Source organism: Mauremys mutica, chromosome 4 (genome assembly GCF_020497125.1).
Source record: "Mauremys mutica isolate MM-2020 ecotype Southern chromosome 4, ASM2049712v1, whole genome shotgun sequence".
NCBI lineage: Eukaryota > Metazoa > Chordata > Testudines > Geoemydidae > Mauremys > Mauremys mutica.
In genome coordinates this window covers 86,428,921-86,452,738 of record NC_059075.1, presented here as the reverse complement: position 1 = coordinate 86,452,738, position 23,818 = coordinate 86,428,921, and the positions used below count along the sequence as shown (strand labels likewise).

Below are 23,818 nucleotides of genomic sequence, written 5' to 3'. Positions count from 1 at the left end.
GTTGTCAGCTGGATCAGCAAAACATAACCCACCTCTGGCCCTGCTGCTGCCAGCTCCCACACACATGCTCCGGGAGGAGGGCAGGCAGGTGGGCTCTCAGAGCTGCTGTTTAAGGCAGTGTTTACAGTCACTCTTGCTCTGGGGGTGGAGATGTCTGCTGCATGCATTTCAATGAACCATTTCCACAGTTCTCTGAAGTTTACCCGAGTCAAACTGCCCAAGCTTGACAAACAGCCTTGCAGCTCCTTGCTCCCAACCTAGCCATTGAGCCTGCTCTTCCTGCATCCCCAATCCTCCCCTCCAGCTATACCCTGACTCACACCAACCCTCAGCCAGCCCCTTCACCACTCTTCAAATCTCCCCTCCCTCAAGGGACAGCCAAACACACCCGCCATTGAAATCCATCCCCATTGATCCCATGCACAGTGTGAAATGCTGGGGGAGAAGGGAGCCAGGAAAGCAGCAGCAGCCAGTCACTGGGAAAAGCCCTTTTCCTTTAACTCTGGGAGGGAGGGAAAGGGAAGGTGAATCAGAGAGAAATATTGTGGGGGGAGGAGAAGGGAACAGGGATCTTGAATTTTCCAGTTTACAGAAGCCAAGCCTGTTCCCCGCACCTCTCACCTTCAACAATGCCTGGGTGGGAAAGAAATCCCTGATCCTCTTAGGGGATGTGGAGGCTTCAACACAGGTGCTGACTGCTGAGTAAATTCACTCGATAGAGGCCTACAACTCCCAGCATGCTCTACTGCACCTTGCACCGAGCTGCTGCCTTAGAGACAGAGCAAGGCATGCGGTGAGTAGTTGGGAAGAATGTTAAAAGTGGCAACGTATTTTGTATGAATAGTTACTTTAAAGAGTTCCTGCCATTACAGCTATGTTGATAGACTGTTAGTGTAGGTCATCATCAGTGTTACTGACCACATAAGGTCTATATATTTTATTCAAATCCCTCTTCGCATTACAGTTTTTAAAAAGTTAATACATTGACTTTTAATAGTGTATTATATTACTCTTCATTTTTTTCATTTTTGACTATACTATTGTATCGTATGAAAAGGTTTCCATGATGCAGCCCTTGGGCCAATGTACTAGTCCTCATGTGGCCCTCATGGTGATTTCAGTTTGAGATCCCTGGTCTACACTGACACTGCATCGATCTAACTTTGGGCTTGTCTACATTACTCACTGGATCAACGGGCAGCAATCGGGGGTCGATTTATCGCATCTAGTCTAGACACGATAAATGGACCGCCGAATGCTCTCCCGTCAACTCCGGTACTCCACCAGGGTGAGAGGCGCAGGCAGAGTCGATGGGAGAGTGTCAGCCATCAACTTACTGCAGTGAAGACACTGCAGTAAGTAGATCTAAGTAAGTCGACTTCAGCTACGTTATTCACGTAGCTGAAGTTGCATAACTTAGCTTGATCGCCCCCTCCTCCCCCCAGGGAAGACCAGGCCTTTGTCACAAAAAGTGCTACGCCTCTCGTCTACGTGGTTTTATTTTGTTGGCATAGCAAGAGAGTTAAATCAGTGGGAGGAGCATTGTAATGTGAACACCTCAGCTGTTTTGTCTATGAAAGCTGACATTGGTTGACAAAACTGTTTAGTGTAGACAAGGCCTAAGGCACCTAATTACTTTTGAGGAGTGGGGCTTTGGGCACTCCAACCCACAGCCTTAGCATTTATTACTGGCTAGTTTAGATGCTCGGCAGGCTGGCTTCTGTGAATCCCATTCTTAAATGCATAGCATTTGCATTGTATAGGCAGTCTGGCACCTAACTTGGGGCTGTGAATTCCATCAGATGGCTAGGTGCCCAAAAGTTAGGTATTACAATGCCTAAGTCCCTTTGTAGATCTAGTCCTGTGACTTCTTGAGAATATAGTAAATGTAAATAGTTCCCAGTTATCACTCGCATTTTTCTTTACATTCTTTCTCCCAACTGATTTAGCTCACAGTTGTTTTCAGCTTTTTGCAATTGTCCCTTTTAAGCACCAAGTATATATTACTGGTCTGGACTTTATTGTGTTTGTCAGATAACAAATGTAATCAAGTCTTGATCACTGGTACCTAAGCAACCACTAATTTTTAGGTCTGTGATCAATTCCTCTTTATCTGTCAAAATGAGTGTGACTGAGAACAGGTTTGTCTTGTATATGTTTTAACTTTGCACGGCTTGTTTAAAAAACAGTACCTGTCTCTCCTCTCATTTATGCCAGAGTACATTAGGATTAATTCCACTGAAGCTGATAGAGTTAGACTGATGTAAACCCAGTGTGCATCCAGAACCAGGCCCACAGATAGCATATATTGTCTTCCCTGCTAAGTGATTAATGGAGTAACCATATATCCCCATTAAACAAACAAACAAAAACCTCTACAAAAACTAACATTTCTCACTTACAGCTTTCTCATTTTATCCTGAAAAATGGAAAACAAATAGGGACATGTTGAAAGATCGGTGACTGCGTTGCATGCACTCATACATAATATAGCAAGACAATACCAAATGATGCAAACTGTTGTGACGCACTTCTGAGAAATCTCAGCTGGGAAACTGAAAGATTGGAACACATTTAAATCTGTATGAATTAGATATTACTTATGTCTTATGATTTATTTGTTTAAAAAATTAATTGATTTGCATATACACCAGGGACCAAATTAGGGTTGCACGAGCAACCTTAATTCTGGCAGTTCTTAACATTTGAGTGCTTGATTTTGCAAAGTTAGCATTTTTTCAGATAGTTTGGGTATAATAAAATATAATAAAATATCTATTGATAATGTATTGCACCTGTTCAGTTTGATGCTTATGTGTCCTTGGAGGCGTGAGGCGGGGAGGGGGCATTTCATTAGCGCTCCATCCTGCTGTCCCCCGTGGACTCAAGTCAACTACTGAGGGAATACAGAGTCTGACCTTGAGTGAGTCTGTTCCAATTGTAATATTCTCCAGGATAAAATAAACCTAATTATGCTAAGAAATGTGGTAGTTATGGAAATATTAATATAAAAAGCATGATATAATTTTAATTAACATGAGTACAATTTTTAGAAGAAGTGAGGATGTGCAAATAAATGGAATTGATATTTCATGTGGTTTTCGTCATCTCTCACACTTAAAATATTTATTATATGCCAACATTTTTCTTCATGTCATCCTGATGGATCCTCCAAAGATGTTGACTTGGCAAACAAAATAAAAATGAATTAGGGACAGAGGATGCTGCTACAAGATAATATTTTGTGGAGAATGATTTTGACTTACTGGGAATGTGTCTCTATTATCATTAAATCAAATCCTGGGAGCTCAAATCCTAATGCTATGGTGTGACATGAGATTTGGAACTGCAGCACAGGTGGCAAGACTCCGTATTTTAAGCTGTCAGTGCCAGAAGCTGCTTTTGGAACAATTGTCTCTAAAGCAAATGGTAGAAAAAAGGAGTATTGCATCACCACTGTGGATACAGCTAACAACAGGAGAGGCTCTGAGGCAGCTTTCAATGGAGTTGCAGGTTAGCTACTATATGCAAGGAGATGTCACATTGCAGATCAAGAGGGGGACAGGGAGAGAGATGGTCAATAGAAAATTACATCAAGGAGTCTGGTGGCACCTTAAAGGCTAATAGATTTATTTGAGCATAAGCTTTCGTGGGTAAAAAACCACTTTTTCAGATGCATGGAATGAAAATCACAGATGCAGTCATTATATAATGACAGATGAAGAGAAGGGAGCTACCTCACAAGTGGAGAACCAGTGATGACAGGGCCAATTCAAAAATTACATGTTGATAATTATGATAATATATTAATTTATTGTTTATAAAATATCAATAGCTTTTGCCTGCTCTGTTTTCACACAAAAACATTTGATTTGCCATATGCCAAGGATTAGGGTATAATTGAATTTACACCACGTCTTGCATTCTGTACAAAGTTGTTATGTAAAGTTGCTGCTGTTTCTACAAATGTATAACAAGAAAAAGAGTATTTGCAAAACTTGAGGGTTCATTTGCAAATAGCTTATCAGCTATGTGCTGATTTGTTTTTATATACCCAATTAATCACAAACAGGGAGAATGTGAAAAAGACCAGTGAAATTTATTTTTATTGTCATTGCCTGCAAGATAAAAGAGTGCTTTAGAGATGAACTGCAAGCTCTCTCCAATCAGTGCCCAAGTGTAAATCAATAATTCATCCGTATGCATCTTCTTGTACTTTGCTGGCAATCACAGACTAAATTAATGGCAGCACATGACAGATGAAAAGAATTACTCCACCATTTTCCCCCAGGAGAACAACACCATTTCACTGCAAATGGCATAGAGACTCAATGGTTCACACACTGTTGTCTCATGGAATAGAAGCAGAATCATGCTTAGATTCAGGATCTTTTAAGGGTATTGCAAGTAAGTGTTTTGTATCCATATATGCTTCAAATGTCTTTATATACAGCCAAAAAGGTTTAAGAAAAAAGGGATAGTTAATATTACCTTCTTATTCAAGTTATGAGGAGGTCTCTATTTTATTTGTGACAGAGAATTTAAGCATGTTTGTATACATGACACCTGTGTACACTATTGCTCAATGCCATTATTTTACTAGCTGCAGCATTCTATTTTTGTTAATCAGACTTATTGTGGGGTTTTTTCCTAATGCGGAAATTATACCTTTGGTTTTGCAACATATTTTGACAATAATATCTTAAAATATTAAAAATGTATCCCTTCACTGAACTGCAGGATTTGTTTCTCTCCAGTTGTTTCCCAAATTTACTTAATCCCTTTCCCCACTTTGGATTATTGTTGTTGGATTCTGCTGATGGAAAACATCTGGTCTCATCTATGAGCCATATCCACTTGGATTATGAAAAGCTTTAGTAATCCTAGAGAAAAGGATCAAGGATCACTGATCTGCTGCTAGTAATGACATTAATTAGTGTGCAATGCACCAATAAATTTTTTATAACCTAATTTGGAATGATAAAATCATAAAAGGAAATAAAACAGTACCAATGAAAACACCAAGGGAAAGTTAATCAGTCCTAAATTCCTAGGTAATGGTATCCTGCAGTCAGGCCCACTAATTACCCATTTAGTGTATGTTCTGATGACATAATGCTTTTAATTTGTTTCATTGGGTGAATGTGTTGACACTCAGTATTCTGTTGGGTGGATTTCTTTGTGAAACCCCATCTTGTGTGTGTCATTTGAATTCACTGCTCTGAATAAAATATATATTTTTTTAATTTGCCTTGGCTCCTACTGCTATTTTCTTTTATTATTTTGAGTAGAAAAGGCATTGTAGCAGCATTAGCTAAGGAGCAGACTAGCAAATGAATTGTGAACCAGAGAGTCACAATTTCTCCCCTGCTATTCTTTCATTCTGGAGGAGATGTAACAATAGAGTTCTTGGAGTAGCTAATTCCCAATATGTGCTCTCTCACTAACAAATGGAGGGTGGGTGGAGGACAGAGTCATGGTTTTGTCCACTCCCAGCCTATCCCTGCCCATTTGCTTTCAGGGGGTAATTCATGCTTGTCAAGAGTCTCAGTCTGAATGGAGCCTTACTTCTCTTTACTACTGAGTAAGGCTGATAGCCAGGCTTAGGAAATCTTAGACAAGATTTATCTAAAGGTGTCTGAAGTCTGGGAACCTTAGGGACAAGTTTTAAGTGAAGCTAAGCAGAATTTTGAGCAAACTTAGGTCAAATATGGAGTGCACTTGAGACAAGTTTCAAGAGAACCTTGGCTAAATTGTGAGGAAGCCTAGGGCTAGATTTCAAGGGTATTCAACTTGGATGGAATATTTTGAGCAAACCCTCTAGTCAAGACCTGAATAAAGATAGACGGGTTTATGGGTTTGGATGGAACCTATAATTTTGGATGAAGCTCAGTGTTTTCATATGGCCTTGACTTGAAATGATACACAACTCAGTGGTTTTGGATGACTTTTGCTCTGAGTTTCTGTCTATATTCAAGTGAATGCAACTCGGGGGTTGCCAATATACATGGAAATCCCTAATACAGAACAAAAGTTGTAATTACGCATGCTATTTTTAAATGAAGATTTATGCAACTTTTTTTTAAATGCACCTCGAAGTACTGTCCATATACTGATAACAGAGAAATAAATGCAACAGCCTCCCCAAGAACCAGCAGAAATGAAGATCCATTATCCCAGCCTCCAGTGCCAACCGTCACTGCTCACATCCTACTCTTGAGATCACAGCTCTCTCCTCAAAAGCCTGGGGCTTTGAGACCACTGACTTTCACACAACTGCACTTCTTACTGTTGGAGGTATTCTGACCCAGTTGCTAGAGACTGGTCTGGGACTCAGGAGATTTGGATTCTATTCCTGGCTCTGCTGGGTGACCTGGAGCAAGTCACCTCAATCTTCAGTTCCTCCATCTGCAACATGGGAATAATTATACTTACCTCCTTTGTAATGCACTTTGAGATATACTGATTTTAAGAAGCAATATATAGAGCTGGGTGTTATTACTGAACAGATTCTCAGCCTCTGACCCTTTATCAGAGAATAGACCTCAGTTCGACAAAGTTTTAAAATATGCTTATGTCCATCTCTTAGAAAATGGGAGTTAAGCAAATGTTTAAAGTTAAACACATGATTAAATGCTATGCTGAATAGGGATGGACTGCTGAATCAGGACCCTGGTGAACGTTTTAATTTGTATATCTTCTGTTATTAAGTACAGTTTGTATCTTGTCAAATAGACTTCATATACATTCTGTAAACTAGGTCAAGAACAAGTGAATCACTCATGGCCCTGAGGATTTTATTCTAAATAAAGCACAGTGTAATTAAATTTAGTAATATATACACTATATGACTGTGGCAATAAAGCTAGCTCTCACCACTTGTGTGCTCAAGTTTATAGCCTACTACAGATGTTCTAAGACAAACAATCAAACAAACAAATGCTTGCTTGAGTTTAAGATATCTTGCCTTGGCTGTTTTTATTCATATGAAACACAGGATGAGTAATAAACCCAGAGACATTGCCATGTGACAATTATTGATTCAAAAAGGTAATTCTTATTGTCTTCATTTTCATTTTCATCTCTGTGGGACATATTCAATATCTAAAACTGATTAGTTAGTTTGACAAATAAGGCTTATTGATTTATGACAAGGTCAAATTTTAAGCTTCGCAGTATGGTTCTGAAGTTCTAAAGAGATTATGTCTGGAAAGGAACAAGAAGTTTAATGTAACAGGATGCATGTGATTGAAATATTACTAAAAATAGTAACAATGTATCATAATAATGTTTCTCTATGACATTTTTCTCTAAATATTTTTACTACATTGTAAATTCAGTAACTGAATATCAGGTTAAGTTGATTAAAATAATTAGATGAAAAGTTCCATGAGGATTTGTACATGCAGCTTATGGAAATGAAACTCTATTATTGTATGTTATGCTAGGTGTTTTTAATTTACATAGATGCGCATTACCAGGTGGGCAGGATTTGTCATAAAGCAAAGAATTTAAACATGACTGTTTAGTGTGTGTATATATAGACAAAAAATATATTACACTGCTAGACACTTAGGGCCAGACTGTGATCTGCGTACACATGCTGAATAGTCAGAATATTTTTCCTTCACCAAATACTCCTATGAAAATTAAAAAATAATTTTAAAAAATGGTCTCTGAAATTTTCCAATGAAATTCTGACTTTTCAGTGAAAACTTAAAAGCTGGAAAATTTTGGATGAAAACCAAATATTTTGGCTGCTTGGAAATTTTTCACTGAAAATTTCCTTTTTATAACTGAAACAATAAATTGAGAAATGCCAACAGGTGCTGCATGTGAGATATAATCTGAGTACCTCATGTCCCCAGTTTCCTTATAATGCAGGGCTCCCTGGCCAGACAAAAATTTTTATGATGCTCTTTTTGGTTTTCAGGTGTGAGGGTTGTTTTTGTTTTTTATTTGACAAAAAGTGGATACTTTTAAAAAATAATGAAATAGGCAAAACCCAAATTTTTCTTTTGGCACATTTTCAAATATTCTCAGCCATATTGACTATTATTTTATATCATGAGTGGTTCCACTGAATTCCATTGGACCACTTGGATAGTAAGGTAGTACTCAATGTGGGCCTCAACAGTGGTACTCAAGAAAGAATGTGGAGCTGCACTCCAGCTTGTGGGCCCAATCCTGGCTAATGTGAGGAAAGTGTCACAATCTGTTCTCTCCCCACAAAATGGACACATATATATGCTGCAAAAGCAATGTAAGAATTCTCCCACCACACACACACATCCAAACTCACACAATTCAGTTAACGAGCTCAGAGGAGGCAGGCTCCATATACCTCTGTGCAAATACCCTGGCCATTTTCCAAATCTGGTTTCAGTCAGAGATCAGCCCCATGTGCAGTCCCATATTGCGTTCCTGCTACAAATAAGAATGATTTACAACAAGGCTATGTGTGTGTGGACCACTATGTGGCCAAGTCAGCCAGTTATCTATGAGTGCATTTGCATACCCCCTTCCCCATAACCCCATTCCCTTATATCTCATCATCCATGGAGCAATTGTGGAGCACTGTCTCCATGACAGTCTTGAAATGGCAAAATCAAGGTGGTCAGCTTTCATCTTATGCTTCTGCTGCTGCTGCTTTAATGCTTTCTCTCACATTGCCTAACAGATTTTCATCCTTTAAATGCAATTTGGCTCTTCACCTGCATCCTGATAATGATAAACAGTCTTTGCTATAGTATCAATCACTCCTGCATGGAGAAGAAGGATCAAGAAGAAAAAAGGTAGAGGTTTGGAATAAGCTTCTCTTTGCTCAACACAATTTTCATTCTGAAAAGCAACATTTAGAAATGTTTACGGGAAAAATTATATTTTGCATTTTCTAATTCAAATTGAATGGATTAGAGATTTGGAAAAAAATATTGTTTGTCCTGGTGTTAGCCTTCAAGAAAAACATCATTCCCCAATGAGGGCCAGCCTTAGGGAAAATGGCGCCCCTGACTTCCACTGCATCCCAGGGCTTCCCACCCCCCATCACCTCTGACCCTCGCAGTCTCCCCATCCATTCCCCCATTGCCCCGGCCACCTCTGCCTCTCCTGGCCCCCCCACACATCACTCCTGGCTTCCACTGCCTACCCCAGCGCTCCACCCTTGCCCCTGGACCCTGCCTACCCATCCATCCCTCCATTGCTCCTGGCCTCTGCTGCCTTCCCAGGCTCCCCCCATCGTCTCCAGGCCCTGCTGCATCCCTCCCCCACACACACACAGTACCTCAAGCTCCTTTCCATGGCCTTGCATCCCAGGCCTGCCCCACTTCTTGCCTCTTAATCACAATGCCTCCCCTGACCACAGTGCTCTGGGCAGTCACCCTCCCACAAGGCTGTTCCTGACCCCTATACAATTATTTAGATCAGGGCTGGTATGGCAATTATCCTATGTTGACACATTTTTACCAACTATATATGACAAATCCTAAATAGATGGCAGCCTTGTAATTTTACCCCCTGTCTCTTTCACTATTGGAACATTTTCTAATTCGGTTTATTTTCTGTTGCCATGCTTCATTTTCACTTTATGCAGCTTTGTCTTTTGTCATTCTTGTCCTGACAGCTGTCCTTCCATTTGTCTCTGTGGCCTTCCCAGCTGCTGGACATCCTGACAGACACAAATTGGGTGGGAAAGAAGAAGTTGAATAAGTGAAAGTAATCCCTTGCTTGAGGAAAGGTACTTTTCATATTTCACCTTAGAATTAAAGTGAAAGGCACAATAGAGGCACTTAAAAGGTTCATTCTGGTTTCAAGGATATTCCCTATACTTAAAATGGAGAATACTGCTAGAGCTGGTGATATCTCTAGGACTGGCATGAACTTTTTAAGTACTTCACTCTATCTAGTCTAAATAAGTAGCAATTTACTGAATCAACTTGCATAGCCTACAACACTCTCCAAACTCACCTCTCTTCCAATTAATGGTGTGTGAAGTGATGGCAGGTAGACACATCTACAGTCCTGGGTTCAACCCGGACCATATGTTAAAGTCTACAGATATAGTACCTCAATATGAGTACCTGGATATGAGATATCCAGCCCAGTTTTACGACTTAAGAGGGAAGGATAGCTGGGGCAAGCTTCAGAGAATCAAACTTTGAGCTGCTACCAAAACGAACATGAACCTCCAAACTTTTTATGGATTGCACATAACTGATCACATTTATTACTGAAGTCTTTGTTCAATTTAAAGTGCTGTGTTTTCAAGGGATGCCTTGCACACATTCTTCATGGGACAGATGGGGAATTATCAGGATTTTTATCAAATGCCCTGTCAAAAGCTAAGTAAGAACTTTCCTCATATCCACTAAGAAAGGGGTTCTCAAACTGGGGGTCGAGACCCCTCGGGGTGTCACAAGGTTATTACATTGGTGGAGGGGGTTTCAAGCTGTCAGCCTCCACCCCAAACCCCACTTTGCCTCCAGCATTTATAATGGTGTTAAATATATTAAAAGGGGGTTTAATGTATAAGGGGGGGGGTCACACTCAGAGGCTTGCTATGTGAAAGGGGTCACCAGTACAAAAGTCTGAGAATCACTGCACTAAGATGTCTCTTCAGGCACATTCTGCTATATTGTTGGGTGCATGCAAGAAGATTACTTTAGACAGAATTACATTCAATTTTAACAGGAGTTTCAGACTTGCATTAATCTTTGACAGCACATTTCGTCCAAAAAATGCTGTTGTCCTCTTCATATATGCGATATTTACCGTTTGGAGTAAATTGCTCATATTTCTGATTGGGTTCATTCATGTATTTAGTTAGGCTGAAAATTAAAATTAAATAACTTTCTAACCATGATATTATTTCTGCATACACAATACCTTCCAAGGGAAAATCAGCAGACAGCTTACCTAGAAATTAGTTATGTAGGCTGCAGGAGTACCTGTCAGAGCACTTGTGTGGATGAATTCAAGCTAGTCTGCATTTAATGAACTGAGATCCTCATCACCTAGCCAAGTACACTTGGACTGTATGCCTGTCTCAAATGCTCATCCCATTCACTAGCCTATGTGTACAGAATCTGCCAGCTGATCTTCAGGGTACAAGCAATGCATCTTATCGTGCTGACTCCTTGTCATTAGACCAGCAGTACTGGAGTCTTTATAATGCCTTGCACGCTGCCATTGGAACATATTCATTGTTTGAACTGCTGAACCTGGTTAGTAGAAAGACAAAGAAAAACATGTCCTTGCGTGTATTTGTGAACAGATGCTGGGCAATTGTGCAGCCATGCTAAGCCGGGAGTTGTGTAAAGGTCTATGCATTTTGGAAAATAAGTCTTACATTACAAGGAAAAATTGACTGCCTCCAGTGGTGACAGGGAAACCAGTAATAGCAGCTGCTTTCTGAACAGAATTAGAAAAGGCTATGGCCAGAGGTGGATTAAGATTTATTGGGGTCATGTTAACAAAGAACATTTTGACCCTCCACACTCTGGGGATCCACGGGCACCAGAACCAGGTGGGGACATGGGCTGAAGCTGTTCTCTGGCACCTGGGCAGGCGAAGAGTCCGAGAATCCCCACAGCAGCCCAGGCTTCCTGGGGGGCTCTTACCATGGCCTGGCTCCAGCTTCTGGCCTGGCCAGGGAGCTGGGCCTGGAGGGGAAGAGGAGGAGCAGGGCACAGGGATACAATTCTGGCACTAGTGGCTAGGGGGACCAGACTGCAAATTGGGAGAGGGGGCGGGGGTAATAGGATTCTATATAAGAAAAAGACCCAAAAATCGGGACTGTCCCTAAAAAATTGGGACTCTGGTCACCCTACTGGTGCCTCCACCTTCTACCCAGGTTCCAGTGCCCCTCTGGGGGCCCCCAACTTGGCCAGGGCCCCTGGGCACAGTCCCCATGGGGCCCATGCATCAATCCACCACGGGCTGTGATGAGTTCACAGGGGAAAGCTTGGAATTGCTACATAAAGACACAAATGGCAAATGAAACAGAGCCCTTTGCTCATGCCAAGAGAGTGCTCTATATCCTCTGTGTTAGAAAAAGAAACTTAACATCATGGAAAGATAATGGTATAGTGCATCTGTGTGAGACAGACAGACCTAAAAGAGGAATCTTGAGAATGCTAAACAAAGACTTGAGTGCTACAATGTCTGAATCATAAAACACATCAACCTCCTGGATATATTTTAGGAAAAATTATATTGGAATAACTGTCCATGGCCCTGATTCTGCAAAGACTTAAGCATGTGCTTAACTGTGTGAGATCACTACACACAATGTGAAAAGTGAAGCACAGGAGCTAAAAGGCTCTCTGAAGCAATGTTAACCGTTTTAAATTAATTAAAAATGAATACTATAATAGTAGCATAAGAAATGTTAAAACTGTACAGTTTACACTAGTATTTTACAGAACAAATAGCCTAAAAGCAGAAAGAAAAATTCATCAGTGATAACCTCTGAGAGAAGAGCTGTTGTAAGAAGAATGCTGTGCGTTGATGTCAAAGACTCCCACAGTTGAAAGATAAGTACTCAAGCAAGCAAAAGCTGATGATAACATCACCTCTTCTAAACAATCTGAAAGATAAACTGTCATGGGTCCTAGAATTTCTGTTAAAATATAATTTGAATAACTCTATAGTATAAAACAAACTGGCCTTCCAAGGGAAAAGCTGAGTGAATAGCGTAGCTGAAGTCGACATACTTAGATCTACTTACCATGATGTCTTCACTGCGGTAAGTCGACAGCTGACGCTCTTCCGTCGACTCTGCTTGCGCTTGTCGTTCTGGTGGAGTACCAGAGTCGACGGGAGAGCACTCAGCGGTCGATTTATCTGATCTATACTATACACCCGCTGGATCGATCGCTGCCCAATCAGACCAGACATTTCAAATGGTCACACTAGGCTGGAGAATTTATCTACATGCAAGTTTTGCTTTGTAAGTTTCTATGTGTACCTCTTTTATCTAAGTGCTTACTTAGTTATTCTAAGTTCAACACTTCAAAGAGTTCAAAGCTGAGTAATAAAAAGCATGTAAATGACTAAAACCTATGGACTGGGATTTACAAAGGCGCTAAAGGTGAACAATTGATATGGACTTTCAGTGGGATTGGGTGTCTAATACCTTTCTGCCCCTATTGAAAATCCTAGCCATAATGTGTACTTGAATTCATGAAAAGATTCATCCTACATGTATGGAAATAGTTTTGAGTCAATAAGCGGCTAAAACTGCTAAGACTGGGGAAATTCATTACACTAATTCAGCATAGGCTTCTAGCAGGCAACGGTGTTTACATGCAGTGAAAAGATAGTTAAAAACAGCATACTTACCTAGGGAAATTTGAGAAGAGAGATTTTTCAAAGCTCCCAATTTATATTATCATGTGAAACTGACAGCTGCATAGACAATACCAAAAGCTTGATTTATTAGGATAGAAGTCATTTACTAAGTGATGAACTATTGGATAAAGGATCAAATTAGCTGCCAGCATAACTCCATTGAATTATGTAAGGCAGCAGAAATTTTTGTGCCAAAGAGTTTAATATTTGGGTAATGTAAGAGTTTCTTTTCAACAAAGATTTGGGTTACAGCTGGCCTATGGTAAATTATTAAAAAAAATCATTAGAAATAGCTTTCAGTCATTAAGGGCTTCAGTGGGCTATGGGTCAGTCCCCAAGTGCATACTTGAAGTTTGTTTGTGATATTTGTGTGTGTATGTGACTAGAAAAAGCTTGGCTATGAATTATCATTATCTGGGAAGGTAATTTTGAACAGGATTGATATTTAAGTAATTAAGTCATTGTTGCAATGTCTAACTTATATTACTTTTGTGTGATTTCTCACTGACAGAAATCTTTTGATTTATACATAATTTGTCTAGCAATAGAGAAGTGCCTTTTTAAGGATACATGAGCCATATTGGTGCCAAATCTAGCCAGCCCCCGCTGGCCCTCCACAGAATAGCATAGAATTAGAGTAAGTTTATCACTTTGTTATAAGACTTTGATTTACTGTGATTTGAGTTATGGCTTCTGGATAAGTTTATCACGATGGGCTGGAAAGCACCCAGGAGATCTGGCCAGCTGAGAATTTCCCTGCTGTGGAGGAGTTCTCCACTGATGTGGAGCAGGTATAGCTGACTTCCGTGTCAACTGTCACTTAGCTCCTGTGCAGAGGGCACATCATAGACAGGAGGGACAAGATGGGGGTGTGGCTGGAGAATGCTGTGCTCCAGTTTTGCTCATCTGATGTACAGTCTCTTAGGGACTGTTGGCAGCTGGCAGAAGTTAGAGCAGCCCCCAGGCTCAGGATGGTGCAAGATCCATGCTGAAAATCAGGGAGCTTTACCAGTTCTTTGACTCTCCCCCTCCCTCACTGCTGCTTGAACAGAAGTTTGATGTAGCAAAGAATCTAGGCTGCTTTGTTACATTTAATTGTTTAAACTTTCTGAACACCATCTTTGCTTTACTTTCTGCAATTTCTTATTTATCTTTAAATGTTAATATTTAAAATTTAATTCCAATGTGGTCACTTCTGCCTTTCAGACAGCATTAGTCTTCTCTTTCCTGCAGGTAATGACTTGCCTGAGGATGGATTATCCATGTCTTTTTCCATAGGGGTTGCTATACATCAAAATCCAAAATTAGAAATTTTGAACAATACTCAGATTTGGGGTGGGGGTATAAAAAACCCTAAAAAGCGTGCATTACTTAGCAGTCTTTCTATAGCGTTACCTCCAAAGGCGGGAGAAGAGCACAACAAGGGGTTCTGGCTGGATTTAATTAATTACATATGCTACACAGATACACAAATGTAAATATATACAATTGCACAATACCAGCCAGTGATTATTCTGTGCTGTGCCTTAGGTGATAGCACGTTGAAAAATTATTAAGAAGAACTAGACTAGTAACATCAGACACAGTCAGTGGCTTGGAGAGAATGTACATAGATATTCAAATTCAAATTAAAAGTAGTCCAGTGCAGTTCTAGTTTCATTATAATTTACTTTTAAATCTCAGAGTGCAGCATGAGTTATTCTTTAAACAAGCTGAGAGGGCAAAGGAAATCCAAAGATAAAGCACCTGCTCTTAAATAGTTAATATAGAGTTGGACTGATAAATACTCAGTCTTTCAAATTCCCACATAGCTTTCACTGAAAGGAACAAAACATTTTTATCTTTCAGAAGTGGTGACTTAAGACTATGATGTGATCTTTCAAACAGAACAGCTTTGAACTGTGACATTTATTCTGACTTCAGTATTTGTTCCTATTCTAAGCTTCATACCGAAGAGGGATTTCATTTTGATTCACAGATATTCTTTTGTGACTTACAATGCAGCCTTTACCTTGAAGGTTTTTTCCTCCATATAAAGGCATTTTCATGGAATTTGCTCTATTAAATTTCATGACCACTTCTGAAGGCAGAAAGTCTTTTATGATAACTTCATCGTTGCAACAAAGAGCACATGTGAACAGGAAAGGGTTTCAGCCACTGTGGCTTCAAATATAAATAGTGGTCATTAGGCTAGTGATAACATCCATGTGAAATCATTACAGAACTGCCATTGGACATAGAGGGTGGAATCCTGGCCCCATTGAAGTCAATGGCAAAACTGACTTTGACTTCTATTTAATGCTGCCAATTTTAAGGCTAACTGGGACAGTGAAGATTTGTATGACAATTCATTTCCCCTCCTTTCACCACAGCCACCAAGTCACATGTATCAGGTAAGCAGAGCAGCACAGGAATAAAGGGAAGATTAAAAGGCAAGGCAGCAGGGCCGGTGCAACCACTAGGTGAACTAGGCGGTCGCCTAGGGCGCCAACTGGTTGGGGGCGCCAAAAAGCGGAGCACCGGAGAGCCAGAGCGTCGACTTGCGGGGGTGGCGAGTAACAGCCATGGAGGAGCCGGTGCAGTGTGGGGGGGCAGCAGCCCTGCAAAGGCAGCGGCACTGCTAGCGGGGAGCAGCCGCGCCCCCCCAGCCCCTTCTGCCCAGGCTGTGGCCTGGCGCCCTTCCCTATCCCGTGGGCTCCTGCAGGCTGCAGCAGATACATGTGGGTGGCGGTCCCCGTGCGCCCCCCCAGCTCCCCGCTTGCCATGCTCAGGCTCTGTGGCTCCCGTGTGAACCATCGCTGCTGCCCCTCCCGGAGCTCCCCCCATCCCCTGCCTCAGCACTCTGTGGGGGAGGGGCTGCGCACGTGGCAGCCCAGCAGCGTGTTTTGCCTCCACGTGGAGCCAGCATCTGACCGGCATGGGCCTGGTAAGGGGAATCCGAGGGCGCAGTCAGGGAACAGGGGGAGGGTTGGATGGGTCAGGAGTTCTGGGGGTCCTGTCAGGGGGCAGGGAGCAATTGGATGGGGCGTGGGAGTCTTGGGGGTCTGTCTAGGGGTAGGAGGGTGGATAAGGGTTGGTAGGGGTAGGGTAAGGGGGGACAGGTATGGGGTAGGGTCCTAGGGGGGCAGTTAGGGTGGGGGGTGTCTCAGGAGGGGGCAGTCAGGGGACAAGGAACAGGGAGGCTTAGGTAGGTGGGGGTGGGGTTCTGGGGGGCAGTTAGGGGCAGGGGTCCCAGGAGGGGGGAGTTTGGTGTTCTGAGGGGGGCAGTCAGGGGGTGGGAATTGGGAGGGAGTGGATAGGGCAGGGCTCTCCCCGTCCTCTTTTTTGATTGTTGAAATATGGTAACTCTAGGAAAGGGGGGAAGCCAGGGGGCACGTGGGGGCCGGCACTCGCATGCATCTGTTGCAGACTGCAGGAGCCCCCGGGGGGGGCACAGGGCCACAGCCTGCGCAGAAAGGGCGGGGGGCGCGGTTACTCCCCACTAACAGCACTGCCACGTTTGCAGGGCTGCTGCCCCCCTGCGCCACACTGGCTCCTCCATGGCTGGCGCTCGCAAGTGGGATGCTCTGGCTCTCCGGTGCCTCCAGAAGGCGGCTCCTCCCTGCCGAGCTGCTGCAGCGGCCCAAGCCCGGCAAAGTCAATGCGTGGACTCAGGGCGGAGGCCACTGGGGTGGGGTGGGGAGGGCTCATGGGGGGGCTGTGCACCCTCCAGGGGAGTTCAGGGGGCAGGGAGGAGGGAACCTGGTCTGGGGAGCAGCCCCTGGGCATGGCTGGCCCCTGGGGTCTATAAAGGCTCATTGGGATTTGCCCCTCAATTAACCAATGTGCAAGGGGGGCACAAGGTGGAAGTTTTGCCTAGGACACAAAATATCCTTGCACCAACCTTGCAAGGCAGGTGTACCTTAAGGCTTATGCAGAGTTCAGCTGAAGTTATTGGAACTGATTGAAGGTCTGGGACTTGTGGTCTGGAATTAGCACAGTCAAAGAGAGGCTGAAGAGGTGGGGCGGGGGAAGTAATGATACTTTGTGAGGCTAAAGCCTAAAACAGAGGGAGGCATACATATAATAACCAAGATGGGAAGGGAAGGGGACATGTCCCTCAGCTCCCTTCTCACTTCCCTCCTAATTCTGCCATCTCCATGCCAGGGGAGTTAAAAATGAAAAAGCTTCCCCTTTCCCTAAACATGCCCTCCTCCTGCTTAATGGTCCCCCGGATCAAACAGTCGTCTATCTCTCCCCTTCACCTCCTAGGTCACATTGCTGTTGGCTGGCTCCTGGGCATAACAGACCCCAGATCTGTAGGGAAGAAGCCTACAGCCCTTCCTCCTCCTCACCTGCTATATAGATTCCTTTCCCCCATGCTCAGGGGACTAGAAAGCACCAGGAGGTGAGAGAAAGATTGGAGACAGGAGACCCTGGGGATGGAGTGGAGGAGAAAGTCAAAGGAAATGGAGGACTAATGAGAAATCTCAGGGAAGGGATATATCTTTTAAAGAGACAGGAAAAAGTCAGCTAGATGCTTTGTGTGCTAATGGGTTAGTGTTAATAAAGGGCTTTGAAGATGAAAAGTGGTATATACATTATTTTTAAATGATGGGTGAATATTACAACACTGCCCAGTCTTACATATTCATACATTCTAGAAAGTTTTGCAAAATATGCAGAACTCTTTTCAATAGTTCTAAAGAATTGGCAAACCAGAAGATATTCCACTTCCTATAAAAATCTCCTTTAAATTGACAGAGCTCTCCCAGTCCTATAAAATAAGGTAATTGTTGGGTTTCTGAGTTCTGCATGGATGAATGGGGCAGTACTTAATAGATAAATTAAAGTGCCGCCATTTGAAGAAATGAGAAGATGTCAAGCTAGTAAGAAAAAATATTGCCTGAACTTAGTTAAAGTATGTGAAGGAAATAATTCCTGAAAATACAGAACCTTTGAGATAGATTGAAAACTGAGATGAGTTGATTTTTATTTTGTTAATTAGTTGCATTTTCAGAGTTGTCCACTTTCTACCATAATACCACAGTATTCTTGGTGCTATTTATTATGCTTTCTGTATCTTTCAGCATGTTTCCATCATGACATCCCTGATCCACAGAAGCAATTAAATATAACTTCTAATGTTACCTGACTCTGTGTTCTGAGAACCAGCCTAGCCTGAGAGTGGAAAAGTCTGGGACAAAAATCATTCTGCCTAATCTTTTTGAGCCCTACAATTCCTTCTGTCCTGCAGGGTAAAATCAATTGAACACCATTAAGCTCCTATTAAAAAATACCCACCCTCATTCTGGGACTTGTGGAATTTCCCTGTTTTCTATTGAGATTGTCTATAGAACAGTAAAAGCAGCAAAGAGTCCTGTGGCACCTTATAGACTAACAGACGTATTGGAGCTTGAGCTTTTGTGGGTGAATACCCACTTCGTCGGATACAAGAACAGTGGCTCTCCACCTTTCCAGAGTACTGTACCCCTTTCAGGAGTCTGATTTGTCTTGCCTACCCCTCAAGTTTTACCGGATTTTAAAACTATTTGCTTACAAAATCAGACATAAAATACAAAGTGTCACAGAACACTATTACTGAAACATTGCTTACTTTCTCTTTTCTACCATATAATTATAAAATAAATCAATTGGAATATAAATATTATACTTACATTTCATTGTACAGTATATAGATCAGTATAAACAAGTCATTGTCTATATGAAATTTTAGTTTGTACTGATTTCATAGTGCTTTTTATGCAGCCTGCTGTAAAACTGGGCAACTATCTAGATGAGTTGATGTATCCCCTGGAAAGACATCTGTGTACTCCCATGGGTATGTGTACCCCTGGTTAAGACCCACTGCTATAGAGGGATGGATTGTAACCCTACATACTGTACTAGCCTAGGTAAGGGGTAGAATAGTAGAAACAGGGCAGGAAACGGTTTCAGCTCCGCGAGTCACAGTCTGAGCCCGGCTTCTCATTCATTCCAGGAGGGGTAGTAAAGTGCACCAGTCTTTTTGTTGGCACAGAGTACTTCCTTCTGTGTGCCAGCTCTGCAAGCCCTGGCTGGCATGTTGCTCCACCTGCTCCCCATCCCTGCTCCACACTCCTCACTTACCTGAGTGAGGAAGGGGGAACAATGGGCCCAGAGGATTCAGGGGGCCTGGGGCAAAGCAATTTTGGGGGCCCCCTTCCATAAAAAAAAGTTGCAATACTATAGAATACTATATTCTCGTGGGGGCCCCTGTGGGGCCCGGGGCCTGGGGCAAATTGCCCCACTCGCACCCCCGTCTGGGCAGCCCTGAGGGGGAATAACAACCTGGTAGTGGCTGCTTCTCTTACTACACATCTGTATAGATAGGTGATGTGAATAGCCCATACAAGGCTCTTTATATCTTTTTACTCCCCTGCATAGGTGAACAGCAGGGCTCATGACATACCCCAGAATAAGTAATTGTAGTAACATGATTCAAGTCGTTCATACCTCTCTGCATCCCAAACAACCAAAAAAAGAGTACAATATCCTTTTTTTTTATATAAAAGGATAAATAGAGCATTTTATTAACACTTTTTGCAGCAACAAAAGTGACACAGTCCACATGTTTTCATTAAACACAGCAAAAGCTATGGTCACGTTTTACATCACTTTGAGGCACAAAGCAAAATATTTTTTTCCCCTTAAGGTCAAGGTATAATTTGCATTTAAAAAAAGAAGAAGAAGAAACAATCCTCAAGTTGTATATTGCAATAGCAGGGCCTCCAATCACTAGCACAATACAATGAACAGATAAAAAATCCAGAATGGATTGTTACATACAATGATAATCATTTGATTTGAGTTGGGAAATGGATCACCATTGTCATTTTTAGAGCATTAAGAAGCGGTCAAGTGTTGCTAACTTTAATTTGGTTTGGTTTGGTTTTAATCCCAACAATCCCAAATGTCTACAACAAGCTTAATATAAAGGTACTATATAGACTAAAAGATTATGCACTTTATAATGCATTGCACTTATTGCTTGGTACACTAATGTTGCAATTCTTCTTGAGTTATGCTAAGAGAAGACAAGCATAATGAAAGTAGAAGTAATACTCTTCCTAAATCCATCACTAGTTATTTGCCACTTTGGTTTATTGTGAGGATTGTTACTCATATTCAGCATTCATTATAATTCTATTTGACAAATACATTTTTGAATTCAGGGATTTGTAAAATAACATTTTCTATAATTACAGTATCTTCAATAAACTTATCTATTTATACAACTGTGCTACAGTATGACAAAATAGGAAAACTATCAAGAGAAGAAGGATGATTAAATTATTTTCTGTTTCTTTCATTTAGTTCAAAATATTCTGCAAAACAAATACATCCATTTTGTGTAGGGCTACTTGCTCCTGGTAATTTTTACTTTGGATTATCTGGAGGGGAGCATATATTTTTGTAGGGTATATCTTTTTCTTCTAAAGTGATTTGCAACCAGTACAAAGTAATTTACTATAACTAAAAATACGCTGAAAGTATTTCTTGCAAAGGTTGTTTTACAGTCTGTATGAAAATTCAGATTGAACATTATATGTTGTTTTTATACTGGTTGGTAAATGTGAGGAAGAATGTGACACATACTATAATTTCATTATATTCTGTAAAGAATACAAATAAGAATTTTTGCCTAAACATTTGATATAAAACACCCAAATAAATTCCTTTATTTATCACAGAGTAGCCTGCAGCATGTAATCACAATAAACATACAGTATGCCTTATTTAGTTCTTTTAGAGCATGATCCAATTCCCATTGAAGAGAACTGTGTCAAACCCTTATAGACGTCTAGGACTGAATCCTTTCTTCTTGAAGAAAGTCCTTATCTTAGATCAAACACACAATCTCTACATTTTACTGAGTAAACGTGTATACTTAACACAATCAGTTTATGATCTCTTCCAATACAGTGTAACAAATATATAAGTGCATTTTTTAAAGATCAAGTAGTTTTGGCTTTCTAAACAGACTATTAGATGTGCCAACTTAGTTGGTTGTTGTGCTTTAATCCTTAATTTTGAGCTTTAGCTCATGTATACTGAAAGTATCTAGTTGCCTCTATAGTTTTGACCAGTAAACCCTTAAAACTCTAATGTTTATAGAATGGATACACCCGAGTGGAGGTGATGACCTATCACAATTCATACAGATTGCACTTTAATGGTAACCTTTTTTTTAAAATAGTTAGACCTTCCTGATATGTGTTTACATGTTTATACCACATTCTTTGTGTGCAAACAATCACAATGAATTTAATCACAAACACTACAAAATATATCCAATATTGAGATTTGTTATGAATAATCTTCTCTTTCCCTATGGCTGAATGAGTCTTGGACTTCCTCTTGTACAAATTCTTCTTTCTTCTCCCACCCATTTGGCCAACCACCATTGACCTGGGTCGTAGCACCATAAGACTTAGTGGTACCATAATTTACGTAATTCTGAGTAATGTCCCCTGTCTCTTCATCAAGTTCATCTTCATGAATGAAACCACATTTCTCTTCACTTGTCTGTTCAGGGTCAGCCCAAGGTTGTTTCTCTCCTGAAGCAAATATGCCATAGAATATAACTCCTGCATAATGCACTAAAGCAGCAATAAGGAAGACATACTGCCATTCTTCACGTGTCTGTAAAGAAGAGTATTGCTAAGTCAAAATAGCAGCACAGACTTGATAGCTGTTCTGAACTAAAAGGGCTGATTAAGGCACTGAGGTTGTAATTTTCAAAAGGGCCCAACTCCCTCAAGTTCCTTTGATAATCCTAGTCTAAAAGTTCAATTTGTACAACTACAAGATATTGCTCTTACTTATTGGCTAACTTCTGTAAAAAAATCAATGAAAAGTCACCTCCACCATCATTAATTCGTATGCACAAGTTAATGTGACAAGCTAACCAAAATATCTGACCCAATACTCAGGTCTGTTTTGACTCTCTTACACTGCTGAGTGTAGTGCAAAACAACTGGAAAGCCAGCATATTTAGTACCATGAGAAATATCACTTTGCCTGAGGAATCCCACCTGCTGGCATCTGAAAGGAAAAGAGTGTTGCTGGTGAGGTCCTGCCACCAACTACCCTAACATACGCTATGGACTAGACTGGCCCCAGTATTGGGGAAATGCAAAATCTTTGTCAAGCACTGCTCAGCTAGACCAAAGAATCTGGACTGTTGTTTCCAGTTCTAGGCCTAAATCCTGGAACCATTGAAAACTATGGGCAAACACCCATTGACATCAAAGAGGATAAGAGAGAGTCCCTATGAAAAATGTTAACCAGTTAATAAAGGAAAACATCACTATATTTCAGAGTATCATGAAACAAATGCACTGCTTCCAATACATTCAGCTTTATTATCGCTTTCCCCAACACTACACTTGTTCTCTCTTCCATGAGTACTGTCAGTCACTAGACCTTATCCTCCTTTTGGGACTTTACTTTTAGTTATGAAAAGTTTCAAGGACTATTTGATCCAGGAATATTTTTTAAATATTGTTTTTTAAAAAATGTACAAATTCATACTTGAAATAAAATTAATAGCAAATTTGACACATATCTAAACAATTTAAATACTTGTGTGTGTGCCGGAAGGTGATGTTTTCTTTATGAAGGAACTGATTACTTTAAGAGAGGGTAATACATATCCAAATAAAAACAGTAACAGTCTGGGAAATTCAACAGAGCTGAGGAAGCCAAGGAAGACTTCTGACTGAGGTGGCATACGATGAAGGTTGCTCAGAGATTTCCAGGAAGTCAAAGTGCTGGATGGTTAGTGGATAAAGCCAGAAGTTAAGGGATATGGCAAGTAAGTTTAGGAATGGGTTTTGTCTTTAATACTAGTGGAATTAAACTGCTCGTCTTGAATTTAATGAGAATTATTTGAAAACCACATTACAGCTTACCTTGTGCTTTGTCATTGCTCCAACAATTATAGGGCAAACCATTCCAGACAATGTCCCAACTCCATTAGAAATTCCCATTAAGATGCTGGCATACCTTGGGGCTATATCTAAATGGTTGACATTGAATCCTGCAACACAAATACAAATGTGCATTCCCACCATAGAATGTGTCCATGACCATTTATATAGAGCCATTTTTGGGGTGCTTTACAGGAAAATGTGAAGTAAGACTAAAATATATGAGACAGATTTGTGTTTTAAGTTTAAACTGAAAACAGCTTATAAAATTATAACTATTTTTTCCCAAAAAAATCTGTTTAAAAAAAAACTCTGAGGAGGGAAATTGAACCGACAAAATGATAATGCTTTGGGGGAAGTTCTCAGAGAGGGACTTGCAATGTAATTCACACTCCTTTCATGTTGTAAATGACAGATTTTGCGTGTCACTTCCTGTTACATCCTGTGTCACTTCCTCTTCATTTCCTCCACATTTCTCTTCTTGGTCACACAAAGCATCAGAGTAATGGCTGTTT

At 41.0% G+C, this 23,818-nt stretch overlaps 1 protein-coding gene across 1 annotated transcript in view; it reads right to left on the bottom strand.

The window, feature by feature from the left end:
- Positions 1-20,621: 20,621 nt before the first annotated feature.
- Positions 20,622-23,818, bottom strand: part of SLC17A6 (solute carrier family 17 member 6) — a 49,125-nt gene continuing 45,928 nt past the window's right edge. Inside the window, exons 11-12 of the mRNA XM_045015593.1 lie at positions 23,286-23,413; positions 20,622-22,014 (exon numbers count right to left, since the gene is read on the bottom strand). Coding sequence (XP_044871528.1) covers positions 21,679-22,014; positions 23,286-23,413 — 464 coding nt within the window. The 3' untranslated portion in view covers positions 20,622-21,678. The remainder of the gene's footprint in view (positions 22,015-23,285; positions 23,414-23,818) is intronic.